The sequence below is a fragment of the Ranitomeya imitator genome, chromosome 4, assembly GCF_032444005.1.
Source record: "Ranitomeya imitator isolate aRanImi1 chromosome 4, aRanImi1.pri, whole genome shotgun sequence".
Taxonomy (NCBI): domain Eukaryota; kingdom Metazoa; phylum Chordata; class Amphibia; order Anura; family Dendrobatidae; genus Ranitomeya; species Ranitomeya imitator.
In genome coordinates, this window is record NC_091285.1 from 98,597,815 (window position 1) to 98,612,664 (window position 14,850).

Consider the following 14,850-nt stretch of genomic DNA (forward strand, 5'->3'; position numbering starts at 1 on the left):
TTACTCCTCATGTTCCATGAGTTGGCACATGAGTTCAGGTAATTTCAGGATGGTTTTTTGTAGGGTTTTTCGCTGACCGCGCAGTTCACTTTTGTATCCTCTGCTATCTAGTTTTAGCGGGCCTCATTTTGCTGAATCTGTTTTCATTACTACGTATGTGCTTTCCTCTCATTTCACCGTCATTACATGTGGGGGGCTGCTATTTCTGTGGGGTGTTTCTCTGGAGGCAAGAGAGGTCTTTGTTTCTTCTAATAGGGGAAGCTAGTCCTTCGGCTGGCGCGAGACGTCTAGAATCATCGTAGGCACGTTCCCCGGCTACTGCTAGTGTTGTGAATTAGGTTCAGGATCGCGGTCAGCTCAGTTTCGATCACCCTAGAGCTTGTTCTGTTTTTTGTGTGCTTGTCCTTTTGTGATCCCCTGCCATTGGGATCATGACAGTATCGCCGGCCTAAAAGTGGTAATCGTATTGGCTGAAGTAGGAGGAAAAGTAGTCTGAGGAAGTTTTTTTTTTTTTTTTTCCCTTCCCTCGGAGTTTGCTGCCTAGCCTTAATTGCAGCCTGGCTGCGTCTTACCTCCTCTTAATCCTTGAATGGCTCTGACCTCAGCTGTTTATCATGGACGTCCAGAGTTTGGCTTCCAGCCTGAATAATCTTGCTGCTAAGGTTCAAAATATACAAGATTTTGTTGTACATGCTCCTATGTCTGAACCTAGAATTCCTATCGCAGAGTTTTTTTCTGGAGATAGATCTAGTTTTCTGAATTTTAGGAACAATTGCAAGTTGTTTCTTTCTTTGAAATCTCGCTCCAAATGCTAATATCTTTCCTGTGGGGTGACCCTCAGAATTGGGCATTTGCATTGGCACCAGGGAATCCTGCGTTGCTCAATGTGGATGCCTTTTTTCTGGCATTGGGTTTGCTCTATGAGGAACCTAACCTAGAGATTCAGGCTGAAAAAGCTTTATTGGCTCTCTCAGGGGCAAGATGAAGCAGAAATATATTGTCAGAAATTTCGGAGGTGGTCGGTGCTTACTCAGTGGAATGAGTGCGCTCTGGCTGCAAAATTCAGAGATGGCCTTTCTGAGGCCATTAAAGATGTTATGGTGGGGTTCCCGGCGCCTGCAGGTCTGAATGAGTCTATGACTATGGCTATTCAGATTGATCGGCGTTTACGGGAGCGCAAACCTGTGCACCATTTGGCGGTGTCTTCTGAACAGGCACCTGAGACAATGCAATGTGATAGAATTCAGTCCAGAAGTGAACGGCAAAACTATAGGCGGAAAAATGGGTTGTGTTTTTATTGTGGTGATTCAGCTCATGTTATATCAGCATGCTCTAAACGCACAAAAAAGGTTGATAAGTCTGTTGCCATTAGTACTTTACAGTCTAAGTTCATTCTGTCTGTGACTCTGATTTGTTCATTATCAGCCATTTCCGTCGATGCCTATGTGGATTCAGGCGCTGCCCTGAGTCTTATGGATTGGTCATTTGCCAACCGCTGTGGGTTTAGTCTGGAGCCTCTGGAAGTCCCTATTCCTTTGAAAGGAATTGACTCTACACCTTTGGCTATGAATAAACCTCAGTACTGGACACACGTGACCATGCATATGACTCCCGTTCATCAGGAGGTGATTCGCTTCCTGGTACTGTATAATTTACATGATGTCTTAGTGCTTGGTCTGCCATGGTTACAAACTCATAATCCAGTCTTGGACTGGAAGGCGATGTCTGTGTTAAGCTGGGGATGTCAGGGGGTTCATGATGATGCACCTCCGATTTCTATCGCTTCATCTACTCCTTCTGAGGTTCCTGTATTTTTGTCTGATTATCGGGATGTTTTTGAGGAGCCTAAGCTCAATTCGCTTCCTCCTCACAGGGATTGCGATTGTGCTATAGATTTGATTCCTGGCAGTAAATTTCCTAAAGGTCGTTTGTTCAATCTGTCAGTGCCAGAGCATACTGCTATGCGGGATTATGTTAAGGAGTCCTTGGAAAAGGGACATATCCGTCCATCTTCATCTCCTTTGGGAGCAGGTTTTTTTTTCGTGGCCAAAAAAGATGGTTCCTTGAGGCCTTGTATAGATTACCGTCTTTTGAATAAGATTACGGTCAAATATCAGTATCCTTTGCCATTGTTGACTGATTTGTTCGCTCGTATTAAGGGGGCTAAATGGTTCACTAAGATTGATCTTCGGGGTGCGTATAATCTTGTGCGGATTAAGCAGGGTGATGAGTGGAAAACCGCATTTAATACGCCTGAGGGCCATTTTGAGTATTTGGTGATGCCTTTTGGACTTTCTAATGCTCCTTCTGTCTTCCAGTCCTTTATGCACGATATTTTCCGTGAATATCTGGATAAATTTATGATTGTGTATTTGGATGATGTTTTGGTTTTTTCTGATGACTGGGAGTCCCATGTTCAGCAGGTCAGGAAGGTGTTTCAGGTCCTGCGGGCCAATTCTTTGTTTGTAAAAGGTTCAAAGTGTCTCTTTGGAGTCCAGAAGATTTCTTTTTTGGGGTATATTTTTTCCCCTTCTACTATTGAGATGGATCCCGTCAAGGTTCAAGCTATTTGTGACTGGACGCAGCCTACATCTCTTAAGAGTCTACAGAAGTTCTTGGGCTTTGCTAATTTTTATCGTCGTTTCATAACTAATTTTTCTAGTGTTGTTAAGCCTTTGACGGATCTGACTAAGAAGGGTGCTGATGTTGCTGATTGGTCTCCTGCGGCTGTGGAGGCCTTTCAGGAACTTAAGCGCCGGTTTTCTTCTGCTCCTGTGTTGCGTCAGCCAGATGTTTCGCTTCCTTTTCAGGTTGAGGTTGATGCTTCTGAGATTGGAGCGGGGGCGGATTTGTCACAGAGAAGCTCCGATTGCTCGGTGATGAAGCCATGTGCGTTCTTTTCTAGAAAGTTTTCGCCCACTGAGCGGAATTATGATGTTGGTAATCGGGAGCTTTTGGCCATGAAGTGGGCATTTGAGGAGTGGCGTCATTGGCTTGAGGGTGCTAGACATCGTGTGGTGGTCTTGACTGATCACAAAAATCTGATTTACCTTGAGTCTGCCAAGCGTCTGAATCCTAGACAGGCTCGTTGGTCACTGTTTTTCTCCTGTTTCGATTTTGTGGTTTCATACCTGCCAGGTTCAAAGAATGTGAAGGCGGATGCTCTTTCTAGGAGTTTTGTGCCTGATTCCCCTGGAAATTCTGAGCCCACTGGTATCCTTAGGGATGGGGTGATTTTGTCGGCTGTCTTCCCAGACTTGCGACGTGCTTTGCAGGAGTTTCAGGTGGATAAACCTGATCGTTGTCCGCCTGAAAGACTGTTTGTTCCGGATAATTGGACCAGTAGAGTCATCTCCGAGGTCCATTCTTCTGCGTTGGCAGGTCATCCTGGAATATTTGGTACTAGAGACTTGGTGGCCAGGTCTTTTTGGTGGCCTTCCTTGTCGAGGGATGTGCGTTCTTTTGTGCAGTCTTGTGAAGTTTGCGCTCGGGCTAAGCCTTGCTGTTCTCGGGCCAGTGGATTGTTGTCACCTTTGCCTATCCCGAAGAGGCCTTGGACGCACATTTCCATGGACTTTATTTCGGATCTCCCTGTCTCTCAAAAAATGTCCGTCATCTGGGATGTGTGTGACCGCTTTTCTAAGATGGTTCATCTGGTCCCCTTGCCTAAGTTACCTTCCTCCTCTGAGTTGGTCCCTCTGTTTTTTCAGAACGTGGTTCGTTTGCATGGGATTCCGGAGAACATTGTTTCTGACAGGGGATCCCAGTTTGTGTCTAGATTTTGGCGGACGTTCTGTGCTAAGATGGGCATTGATTTGTCCTTTTCGTCTGCATTCCATCCTCAGACGAATGGCCAGACAGAACGAACTAATCAGACCTTGGAAACTTATTTAAGGTGTTTTGTTTCTGCTGATCAAGATGACTGGGTTACCTTTTTGCCGCTTGCCGAATTTGCCCTTAATAATCGGGCTAGTTCTGCTACCTTGGTAATTCCTTTCTTTTGTAATTCGGGGTTTCATCCTCGTTTTTCCTCTGGTCAGGTGGAGCCTTCTGATTGTCCTGGAGTGGACATGGTGGTGGATAGGTTGCATCAGATTTGGAGTCATGTGGTGGACAATTTGAAGTTGTCCCAGGAGAGGGCTCAGCAGTTTGCTAATCGCCGTCGCCGCGTGGGTCCTCGACTTCGTGTTGGGGACTTGGTGTGGTTGTCTTCTCGTTCTGTTCCTATGAAGGTCTCTTCTCCTAAGTTCAAGCCTCGGTTTATCGGTCCCTATAGGATCTTGGAAATTCTTAACCCTGTGTCGTTTCGTTTGGATCTCCCGGCATCGTTTGCTATTCATAATGTGTTCCATCGGTCGTTGTTGCGGAAGTATGAGGTACCTGTTGTTCCTTCGCTTGAGCCTCCTGCTCCGGTGCTGGTGGAGGGAGAATTGGAGTATATTGTGGAGAAGATCTTGGATTCTCGTGTTTCCAGACGGAAACTTCAGTATTTGGTCAAGTGGAGGGGTTATGGTCAGGAGGATAATTCTTGGGTGGTTGCCTCTGATGTTCATGCTGCTGATTTGGTCCGTGCATTTCATAGGGCTCATCCTGGTCGCCCTGGTGGTTCTCGTGAGGGTTCGGTGACCTCTCCTCAAGGGGGGTACTGTTGTGGATTCTGTTTTTGGGCTCCCTCTGGTGGTTACAGATGGTACTGGGTGACTTGTGTTCTCTGCGGTCTCTGGTGTCCACCTGTTCTATCAGGATATGGGAGTTTCCTATTTAACCTGGCTTTCTTGTCATTTCCTCGCCGGCGATCAATGTAATCAGTGTGTCTTGTTACCTCTGCTTTCCGCTTCTGTAATTATCAGGACAAGCTAAGTTTTTGATTTTCCTGTTCCACGTTTTGTTTTATTTTTGTTTTAGTCCAGCTTGCAGTTATGTGATTCCTTGTTGCTGGTTGCTCTAGTGGGCTGATATTACTCCTCATGTTCCATGAGTTGGCACATGAGTTCAGGTAATTTCAGGATGGTTTTTTGTAGGGTTTTTCGCTGACCGCGCAGTTCACTTTTGTATCCTCTGCTATCTAGTTTTAGCGGGCCTCATTTTGCTGAATCTGTTTTCATTACTACGTATGTGCTTTCCTCTCATTTCACCGTCATTACATGTGGGGGGCTGCTATTTCTGTGGGGTGTTTCTCTGGAGGCAAGAGAGGTCTTTGTTTCTTCTAATAGGGGAAGCTAGTCCTTCGGCTGGCGCGAGACGTCTAGAATCATCGTAGGCACGTTCCCCGGCTACTGCTAGTGTTGTGAATTAGGTTCAGGATCGCGGTCAGCTCAGTTTCCATCACCCTAGAGCTTGTTCTGTTTTTTGTGTGCTTGTCCTTTTGTGATCCCCTGCCATTGGGATCATGACACAAGCGTTAAAGGACTACATTGCTGAAATTTTGAGCAAAGGGCACATCAGGCCTTCGTCCTCGCCGGTGGCAGCAGGGTTCTTCTTCGTTAAGAAGAAAGATGGCGGACTACACCCGTGTCTGGATTTCAGGGAGTTAAACCAGATTACGGTTCGTGATCCATACCCTATGCCACTGATACCAGATTTGTTTAACCAGGTGGCAGGTGCTAAGTGGTTTACCAAGCTTGACCTCAGGGGGGCGTACAACCTCATAAGAGTCCGTCAAGGTGATGAGTGGAAGACGGCTTTTAATACTCCAGAGGGTCATTTTGAAAATTTGGTGATGCCATTTGGGTTGACAAACACGCCTGCAGTATTTCAACATTTCATAAATGATGTATTCTCGCATGTTTTGGGGAAATTCGTTATTGTGTACTTTGATGACATTCTCATATATTCTTGTTACCATGATACTCATTTAGAGCATGTAAGGCAGGTGTTACAGCTTCTCAGAGAAATGTGTATTTTCGGTTCAGGAGTTGCCTTTCTTGGGTTATATTGTGTCCGCTTCTGGATTTAAAATGGATGCCGCTAAGGTGCAAGCGGTGCTGCGTTGGGAACGGCCTGATAACCTAAAAGCGCTTCAGAGGTTCCTTGGGTTTTCTAACTACTATAGGAAGTTTATCAAAGATTTTTCTACCATTGCTAAACCGCTTACTGACATGACAAAAAAGGGTACCAATTTCTCCGTCTGGCCTGAGGCTGCTGCGCGCGCATTTGAATTTCTTAAGAACAGTTTTGCTTCGGCCCCCATTCTGGTGCAGCCGGATGTATCGAGGCCATTTACCGTGGAAGTCGATGCGTCTGAAGTTGGTGTGGGGGCGGTGCTGTCCTAAGGCCCATCCTTGAGCGAGTTGCGTCCTTGCGTCTATTTCTCCAAGAAACTGTCGCCCGCCGAACATAACTACGATATAGGCGGCAACAGGGAGTTGTTGGCTATCAAGTTGGCCTTTGAGGAATGGCGACACTTCTTGGAGGGGGCGGTCCACCAGGTTACTGTTATTACCGACCATAAGAATTTGCTTTATTTGGAGTCTGCCAAGCGTCTGTCCTCCAGGCAGGCTCGCTGGGCATTGTTTTTCTCGCGGTTCAACTTTTTTGTTACTTACCGACCTGGGTCTAAAACACTAAAGCGGATGCTTTGTCCAGGTGCTTTCCGGGGGGGAGAACCTCGGGAAGAACCCTTACCCATCCTCCAAAAGGGTGTAGTGGTCTCGGCTCTCACAACCGATGTTGAGGCTGAGATTGCCGAGCCTCAGGAGGAGGTACCACCTGAGCTTCCCATTAACAAATCGTTTGTACCGCTCCATCTTCGCCTAAAGGTATTGGCGGAGCATCATGATGCTGTCCTGGCTTGCCACCCAGGGGTTAGGGGTACTTTGGAGTTGGTGTCACGTCGGTTTTGGTGGCCCAAAATCCGACAGGACGTGGTCTCGTACGTGTAAGCATGCACCACGTGTGCTAGGGCTAAGACGCCCCGCTCCCATCCTGCTGGCACACTACTTCCTCTCGAGGTACCCAGTAGGCCGTGGACGGAGATCTCCATGGATTTTATCACAGACTTGCCCTCCTCAGCTGGGAACACGGTCATCTTGGTGATTGTTGATTGTTGTTATATTTTCTCAAAGATGTTGCACTTTGTGTCATTACTTTCGTTGCCTAAACGCTAAGACTCTGGCTCAGGTATTTGTGCAGGAGGTGGTCAAATTTCATGGGGTCCCATCTGACATCGTGTCTGATAGGGGTTCTCAGTTTGTGGCAAAATTTTGGAAAGCATTTTGCTCACGGCTGGAGATCAAGTTGTCACATTTTTCGGCGTTTCATCCTCAGTCAAATGGCCAGACCGAGCGGATAAACCAAAATTTGGAGCAGTACTTACGCTGCTTTGTTTCTGACAACCAGGAGGAGTGGTCGACGTTCCTTCCTTTGGCTGAGTTTGCCATAAATAATCATCGCCACAAATCTTCTGGGAAATCTCCGTTTTTTTGCGTTTACGGGCATCATCCTCAATTTTGTACTTTGAGTCAGGGGGGCTCTTCCGGCGTCCCGGAGGAGGACCAGTTAGGAGCACAACTGTCATCAGTCTGGAGGAGAGTGAAATAGCGCCTGTTGAGTGTGGGGGCAAGGTACAAACGTGTGGCTGACAGTAGACGTGTGCCAGGTCCAGACCTGAGTGTGGGTGACTGGGTGTTGTCCACAAAAAACATAAGACTCAAAATACCATCCCTTAAATTAGGTCCAAGGTTTATTGGTCCATTTAGGGTCACTGCCATTATTAACTCGGTAGCCTACCGCTTGGAGCTCCCTACGGTATATAAGATTCACAATGTGTTCCACAGGTCTTTATTAAAAAAGGTGATGGGTTCCGTGGACGTGGCGCCGATGCCACCTCCAGTTTTGGTGGATGGCAATTTAGAGTTTGAAGTTTACAAGGTGGTTGACTCTCGAGTAGTGCGCCGCACTTTACAATACCTGGTACACTGGCGGGGTTATGGGCCTGAGGAGAGGTCTTTGGCACCAGCCTCGGACATTCATGCGGACCGGCTGGTCAGTATGTTTCCCCTCCGCCATCCAGACAAGCCGGGTCCTATAAGTCTTGAGGGCCCTGGGGTCCCTCGTAGAAGGCGGGGTACTGTCATGTTGGACGCTATTCACACTAGGGCTTCCGACAGGCAGCGGTAATTCTGCATTCGTCCACTATGCGCTCTGTGGCGCCGGCTAGATTTTATATAGGTTGCCCGGGGTTAATCTAGCTGGTACTCGGATTGGAGGCTGGGTCACGCCCACGGCCTTAAATAGTTCTTCTGAACTTTGGGCGTCACCGATTATAGCTTGTGTCTTGTACTTGGTGATCTCGGTTCGGAGTGGTGGTCTTGGAGTGGAAATATCATATCTGGTGGTGTATGATCCTTTATCATATTTCTCCTTCCTATTTATGTTTTGTTTTGCCCTGTGCACATTATAGTGTTTTCCTGAGTGTGTTTGCGGCGTGGTGTGTTTTTGGTTTTCCTTGTCTGTGCTTTCTGTAGGAGTTGGTGTGTGGAATTATCACTGGGTGGAGGGTGGAGGTTTCAGATTAGTACTGAAACAGGAGTTAGGGTCAGGCCTGGCGGCCCAGACAAGCACACCATCAGTGTAATCTCTGGCAGAGGGACAGATAGGGTTTCCCTAGTCTGAGGGATATCGCAGGGGCCCGGGTTATTAGCTTTGCCTACCTAGGCTCCCCGTGACAGGTTACGGGACTAATTAATGTGAGAATTAATCTTGGCATATGGCTATTGTGTGGTGATTGCGGTGTGTGCACAGGCGCAGTTGGGCAGCCAGTGGATGCACTGTTGTGCTCTGATGTTGGACGGCTGAGCCATCTAACCGGAAATGGTCATCGGCTTGGCACACACACCCCTTTCTGCAGCTTGCGTTCCAGGGCTTGCATTGCGCGGTTTAGTGACTCACTGTCTTGAGTCTTCAGCGCGCGTCCTGGGACAGCAATGTGGAAGCATCCATGCACGCTTTCTTCAGCGCGTGTTCCACTTGGAATATGAAGCAATTTCAGCTTTGAACCCCTGAGCTACCAATGAGGTGAGTGTAATTATTGAGCACCGGCTGGCTAACTGATCTCTGATAGGTTATTGGCCAGCTGGGATATGATGAGTGTGCATTACCCTTGATGAGAGTACTTTATTTAAGAGATGTCATTATGCAAACCACTCATGAGTAGCTCCTTTGGAGATGCCAGTGACGGCGGAGCACTCCATTATCATGACCGTAGATTGACTGCTTTGTCCCCTGATGATTCCCCCCTGGGATGAAATGCGTAGGGAGGTGGTCTTGAATATGGATAATAATTTATGGGATTGTGAGATGACCCATTGAATTTATGTCTAATGCAATTGAGAGGGACACATTCTTCGTACAGCTTCGTCATGATTTGGTGAGACCGTTCAATTTATTTATGTATTCCCCTCTGTGACAACATAATATATGAGGGATCATCAGTGGTACTGATATATTCACCTCTTATATGCTTTTTTGTTGACAGTAGCACTAATGTCTTTTTTGGATTTGTGCATCTGGTATTCTTATGTTACCTACTTAGATGTCTCTGGAATAGAAACTGTGGTAGAAGTACAGTAAACTAGTCAGTATTTAAGATATATTTTTCTGCCTCTGGACGTGTTGTCAGAATACTGTTTGGTTAACTGTTAGTTAACATACATGTTTGTCTTTTGTGTGTTGTGTCATGTAATTTTAATAGTTCTAAATTAAATGTTATGTTTTAAGTCCCCCTTTTTTGCTATTTTTGAATTATATATTTTGGGCACCTCTTTTTTTTTATTTGATTGGTCATTGACCCCTTGCTAACACTTATCTGAAAATTAGATAACTGATTTCTTTTATGTAAGCAATTAAAAAGACCAAGATTGAGCATATAGTCTCTTGCATTTCACAGTTAGTTTTGCATTTTGCATTTCACAGTGTATACCTTGAATTTTTAATATATGATATAAACTTGAAAAACAAGTGTATTACATTGTTTAGTTCTATGCATGTTTAGCTTCTTTTTGTTTTATATATTCTAGGTTTTTTTGTTTGCAACCATACACAATTACCTTTAATCCACAATTTCATGCACATTTTTATTTGTTAGATTTTTACAATTTCTGCACTTTAGTAATTTTATACATACTAAATTAAATCTGTAATGAATTACTATTTATTATACTCACCTCCATGAGGAAAGAATTGTGAATATATTTGCTTAAATGTATCTTCACTAACTACTCCACTCGGACATTCCTATATGTGTAGAAAAAAAAAAAACGTGTTGATATGCATTGGGACCATGACCTAGTAATAGTAGATTTTTAAGAAAGTATACAAATAGAAATATACCTTTTCCAGACTAATAAAAACAAATTCACAATAAAAGAATGACTACCAGGAAGCCTTTAATGGCAATAAAATACAAATTATAAACATTTAGTATGCTCACCTGGATATATGAACTGCATGAAGTTGCATACATTGCCTGTTTACTCCCGTTGACAAAATTTGAATACCACAAGGTTTTTTTTTTGTAGTGTTTTTGTGTGTGGTTTTTTTCACATGCATTTTTATCGCATTTTTTACATTATGGTTTGTCTTTTTTTGGTATGTCATGTTTTAAATAATGAACCCATATAGAGAAGAAAATGGCAAGGTGTTCAATATTGTCGAAAGCATAATATCGTGGCGTTGTTGAGGGCTGCCAGAAAAGGCATATGGTAGTTTAGGTAGTTTACCTTTTCCTTAGAAGGATGTGCAAATACCAGGCACTACTCTGTTTCAAAGCCAGGGGAAAAACTAATCAACTGCATCTGCCCAAGGTGATGGTCCAGGGCAGGAGTTACCATGTATCAGATAAATAGTTTAAATATCAAAATAAAAAAGAAGCTGGTGAAAGACCTGCTGAATGTGACAGACAATGTTTATATAGCTAAAAACGTGGGAAAAGGGTTACAAATTGACTTCAAGGAATCAAGAGTAGAGATGAGCAAACGTGTTTGTAAAATGTTCGCCAATCTCAAATTTGGCACGAACGTAGCACATTGTGATTTGTGCTCTCTTTCACAAGCATTTTTACTCAAAGTCGGCAAAAGTCAGTCACAGTAATAATGTGTGAAATAGCGGCACTGTTGCGTATGGTAAATGCGGACTGCAGCGGGTGGAACCCTATATCACTAAGGGTGTAAAATACTAAAAAATAAAAATATACACAAATTATGTATACACCTGCGCTACGTCCTATGTTGCTATAAGTAAAACACCATTGATGTAAGATTTACCTGCTCAGTGGGATGAGATGCTCAGATTGTTCTAATGGGAACGTGAATCAAAACAGAGGTAGTGTGAATATACTTTCTAAAAAAGACAAGAATAAGTATTAAGTATATGTTCAAATGTATTGCTTGGGTACGTATATATCTATATACACACATTATTAACGTTGTTATATGGTGGAAGGCTAAAATGCCCGTTCCAGGGTATCTTTTGCCTGGAGGTATACAGTATATTCTGGATATGTACCTGAAAAGAAAAGGGATCTATATATATTTATAAATATATGTGCGCATAAAATAATAATTACGAAGCCCCTGAGGGTAATGGGACTATAAGCTGCTTTAGACTTGTTTTTCAAAAATATATATGTGTATAGACATAAGCAGATTCTACAATCTAGTGCGCTGCTTTTATAACTAACTATTGAGGCTGGATCAATTAAAGCAGAGTCCAGAAATCACAAGTCGCGATGGAATGAATAAACAAATAGTTCATAGAGCAAAGCTACTTAGCTGTCCTGTTTCCGTTGAAGTCTTGGCAGCTGTATAATCCAATCTTCTGCGCACGCCGTCCCGGCCAGAGACAGGCGTGCGCGTGGTTGGGGATCTATGCCGGAAGTGGAGAAGGACCTTTGGGTCACGTGTTCGGCAGTCACGTGGTGCTGCTCTGCGAAAGTACGGATCGTGGTGGGAGCCAATAGTCTTAACCAACGCGTTTCGGAATTACTACAGATTCCTTCCTGAGGGATCTCACCACCGCAGAGTAGCTTTGCTCTATGAACTATTTGTTTATTCATTCCATCCCGACTTGTGATTTCTGGACTCTGCTTTAATTGATCCAGCCGCAATAGTTAGTTATAAAAGCAGCGCACTATAATGTGGAATCTGCTTAAGTCTATACACATATATATTTTTGAAAAACAGGTATAAAGCAGCTTATAGTCTCGTTACCCTCAGGGGCTTCGTAATTATTATTTTATGCGCACATATATACATATAAATATATATAGATCCCTTTTCTTTTCAGGTACATATCCAGAATATATACCTCCAGGCAAAAGATACCCGGGAACGGGCATTTTAGCCTTCCACCATATAACAACGTTATTAATGTGTGTATATACATATATCCGTACCCAAGCATTACATTTGAACATATACTTAATACTTATTCTTGTCTTTTTTAGAAATTATATTCACACTACCTCTGTTTTGATTCACATTCCCATTAGAACAATCTGAGCATCTCATCCCACTTAAAAGTCAGTCACAGTTCAGGAAAATAATCACGTTTCCATTAATGCTGTTGTATTACTTTGGCTATGATAATGGTGCATTATAATGTATGGGTGGGACGGGGGGCGGGTTTGATGAATGGAGGGGGTGTGGAGAGGATAAAGGAGCATTTGAAGAGTGTGACGCGAGTCACTATAGTAATAATAAGCCCCAAAAATAGAGCGAAAGACTACAGTAACAGCAATATAATACTACTAACTGAATTAGTAAAAGGAGGTCAAGTGATCTGAGGTCAGGTCCAGGAAATGGCACAAGAAAACAGGGGGTAGTCAGAGACAAAATCCATTTCCCTAGCCAGGGTCAGGAAAACCAGAAAGGCAATTATAGTTTACAGGGAGCAGGCAAAAGAGAAGTCAGGTTACAAGCATAGAGTCAAGTCCAGGAAGGGAATAAAGTCAGGTAGGGTCAGGTGCAGAGCACAGAGGGATCAGACTTACACAGGCAGCAAGAACCTATGAATCTAGGACCCAACTTCAGCAAGGGCAACTTAAATCTAATATTTTTAGAGGATAGCCATACCTTATCTCCCACTTTGAAGGCGACCCCTGATGAGCGCCTCCTATCAGTCTTCCGCTTCTGCCAACATTAATGTTGTTTTTAACCCTCTTCCAGACATCCCCCAGCTCTTGAATGGTGACATCTAGTGATGAGCGAGTATAGTCGTCTCTCGAATTTTCCCGAGCACGCTCGGGTGATCTCCCAGCATTTGTTATTGGTCGGAGATTTAGTTTTCATCACCTCAGCAGCATGATTTACGACTGCTAGACAGGCTGAATACATGTGGGAATTCCCTAACAAACAAGCATTCCTCACATGTATTCAGCGTTTCTGGCAGCTGTAAATCATGCAACTGAGGTGATGAAAACTAAATCTCCGAGCAATAACAAATACTCGGAGACCACCCGAGCATGTTCGGGAAAGCCCGAGCAATGAGTATACCCGCTCATCACTAGTGACATCCACTCCAGGACACTCAGAACTTATCTTGGAGAACGTACCAAAATTAGGATGAAAACCATAATTACAGAAAAACGGCGAGGTCCCCGTGGACTGATTAACTTGACTGTTAAAGGCAAACTCAGCCAGAGGAAGAAACAATGACCAATTCTCCTGCTGATCAGTGACAAAACATCTTAAAATTTGCTCCAAAGACTGATTTATCCTCTCTGTCTGACCATTAGCTTCGGAGTGATAAGCAGAGGAAAAGGACAAATCAATCCTCAATCTTTTGCGAAAAGCCCTCCAAAATCTAGAGACAAATTGTACACCCCTATCCGATATAATATTTAGAGGAATCCCATGCAAACGTGCCACATGTATAATAAACGGTTTGGAGAGAGTTTCAGCGTTGGGTAACCCAGGTAATGGCACAAGTTTCACAAGCAGGCACAAAATCTCTAATATCCTTATGCATAATGTACCACCAAAAGAGTCTAGCAACTGGCTTCTGGGTGCAAGTGACCCCAGGATTATTACTCAACATAGAATCATGGAATTCTTGCAAAAGGCATAAACTGACATACACAGGGGCAAACAGCTTGCGTTCAGGGGTATTGGAAGGAGCTTAGGACTGAGCAATATGGATTTCAGTTTCCAGCTCTGAGGAAACCATGGCCACAACAATACCCTTAGGAAGAATGGAGGAATGGAGGTTCTGGTGGAAATACAGAGTCAAGACTACGAGACAGGGCATCCGCTCTCACGTACGTAGACCCTTGTCTGAATGTAATAGAAAAATTAAATTGTGAAAAAAATAAAGACCATCAGGTCTGCTTAACCCCTTCATGACCCAGCCTATTTTGACCTTAATGACCTGGCCGTTTTTTGCAATTCTGACCAGTGTCCCTTTATGAGGTAATAACTCAGGAACGCTTCAATGGATCCTAGCGGTTTTGAGATTGTTTTTTCGTGACATATTGGGATTCATGTTAATGGCAAATTTAGGTCAATTTATTCTGCATTTATTTGTGATAAAAATGGAAATTTGGCGAAAATTTTGAAAATTTTGCAATTTTCACATTTTGAATTTTTATTCTGTTAAACCAGAGAGATATGTGACACAAAATAGTTAATAAATAACATTTCCCACATGTATACTTTACATCAGCACAATTTTGGAAACATTTTTTTTTGCTAGGAAGTTATAAGGGTTAAAATTTGACCAGCGATTTCTCATTTTTACAACGAAATTTACAAAACCATTTTTTTTAGGGACCACCTCACATTTGAAGTCAGTTTGAGGGGTTTATATGGCTGAAAATACCCAAACGTGACACCATTCTAAAAACTGCACTACTCA

The 14,850-nt window shown here is 43.7% G+C and overlaps 1 protein-coding gene across 4 annotated transcripts in view; it reads right to left on the minus strand.

The window, feature by feature from the left end:
* KCNIP1 (potassium voltage-gated channel interacting protein 1) overlaps window positions 1-14,850 on the minus strand; it is a 1,763,666-nt gene that overhangs the window by 955,584 nt on the left and 793,232 nt on the right. For all 4 annotated transcript variants that reach the window (XM_069763875.1, XM_069763876.1, XM_069763878.1 and 1 more), the window contains one exon: window positions 10,164-10,233. In XM_069763875.1, coding sequence (XP_069619976.1) covers window positions 10,164-10,233 — 70 coding nt within the window. The remainder of the gene's footprint in view (window positions 1-10,163; window positions 10,234-14,850) is intronic.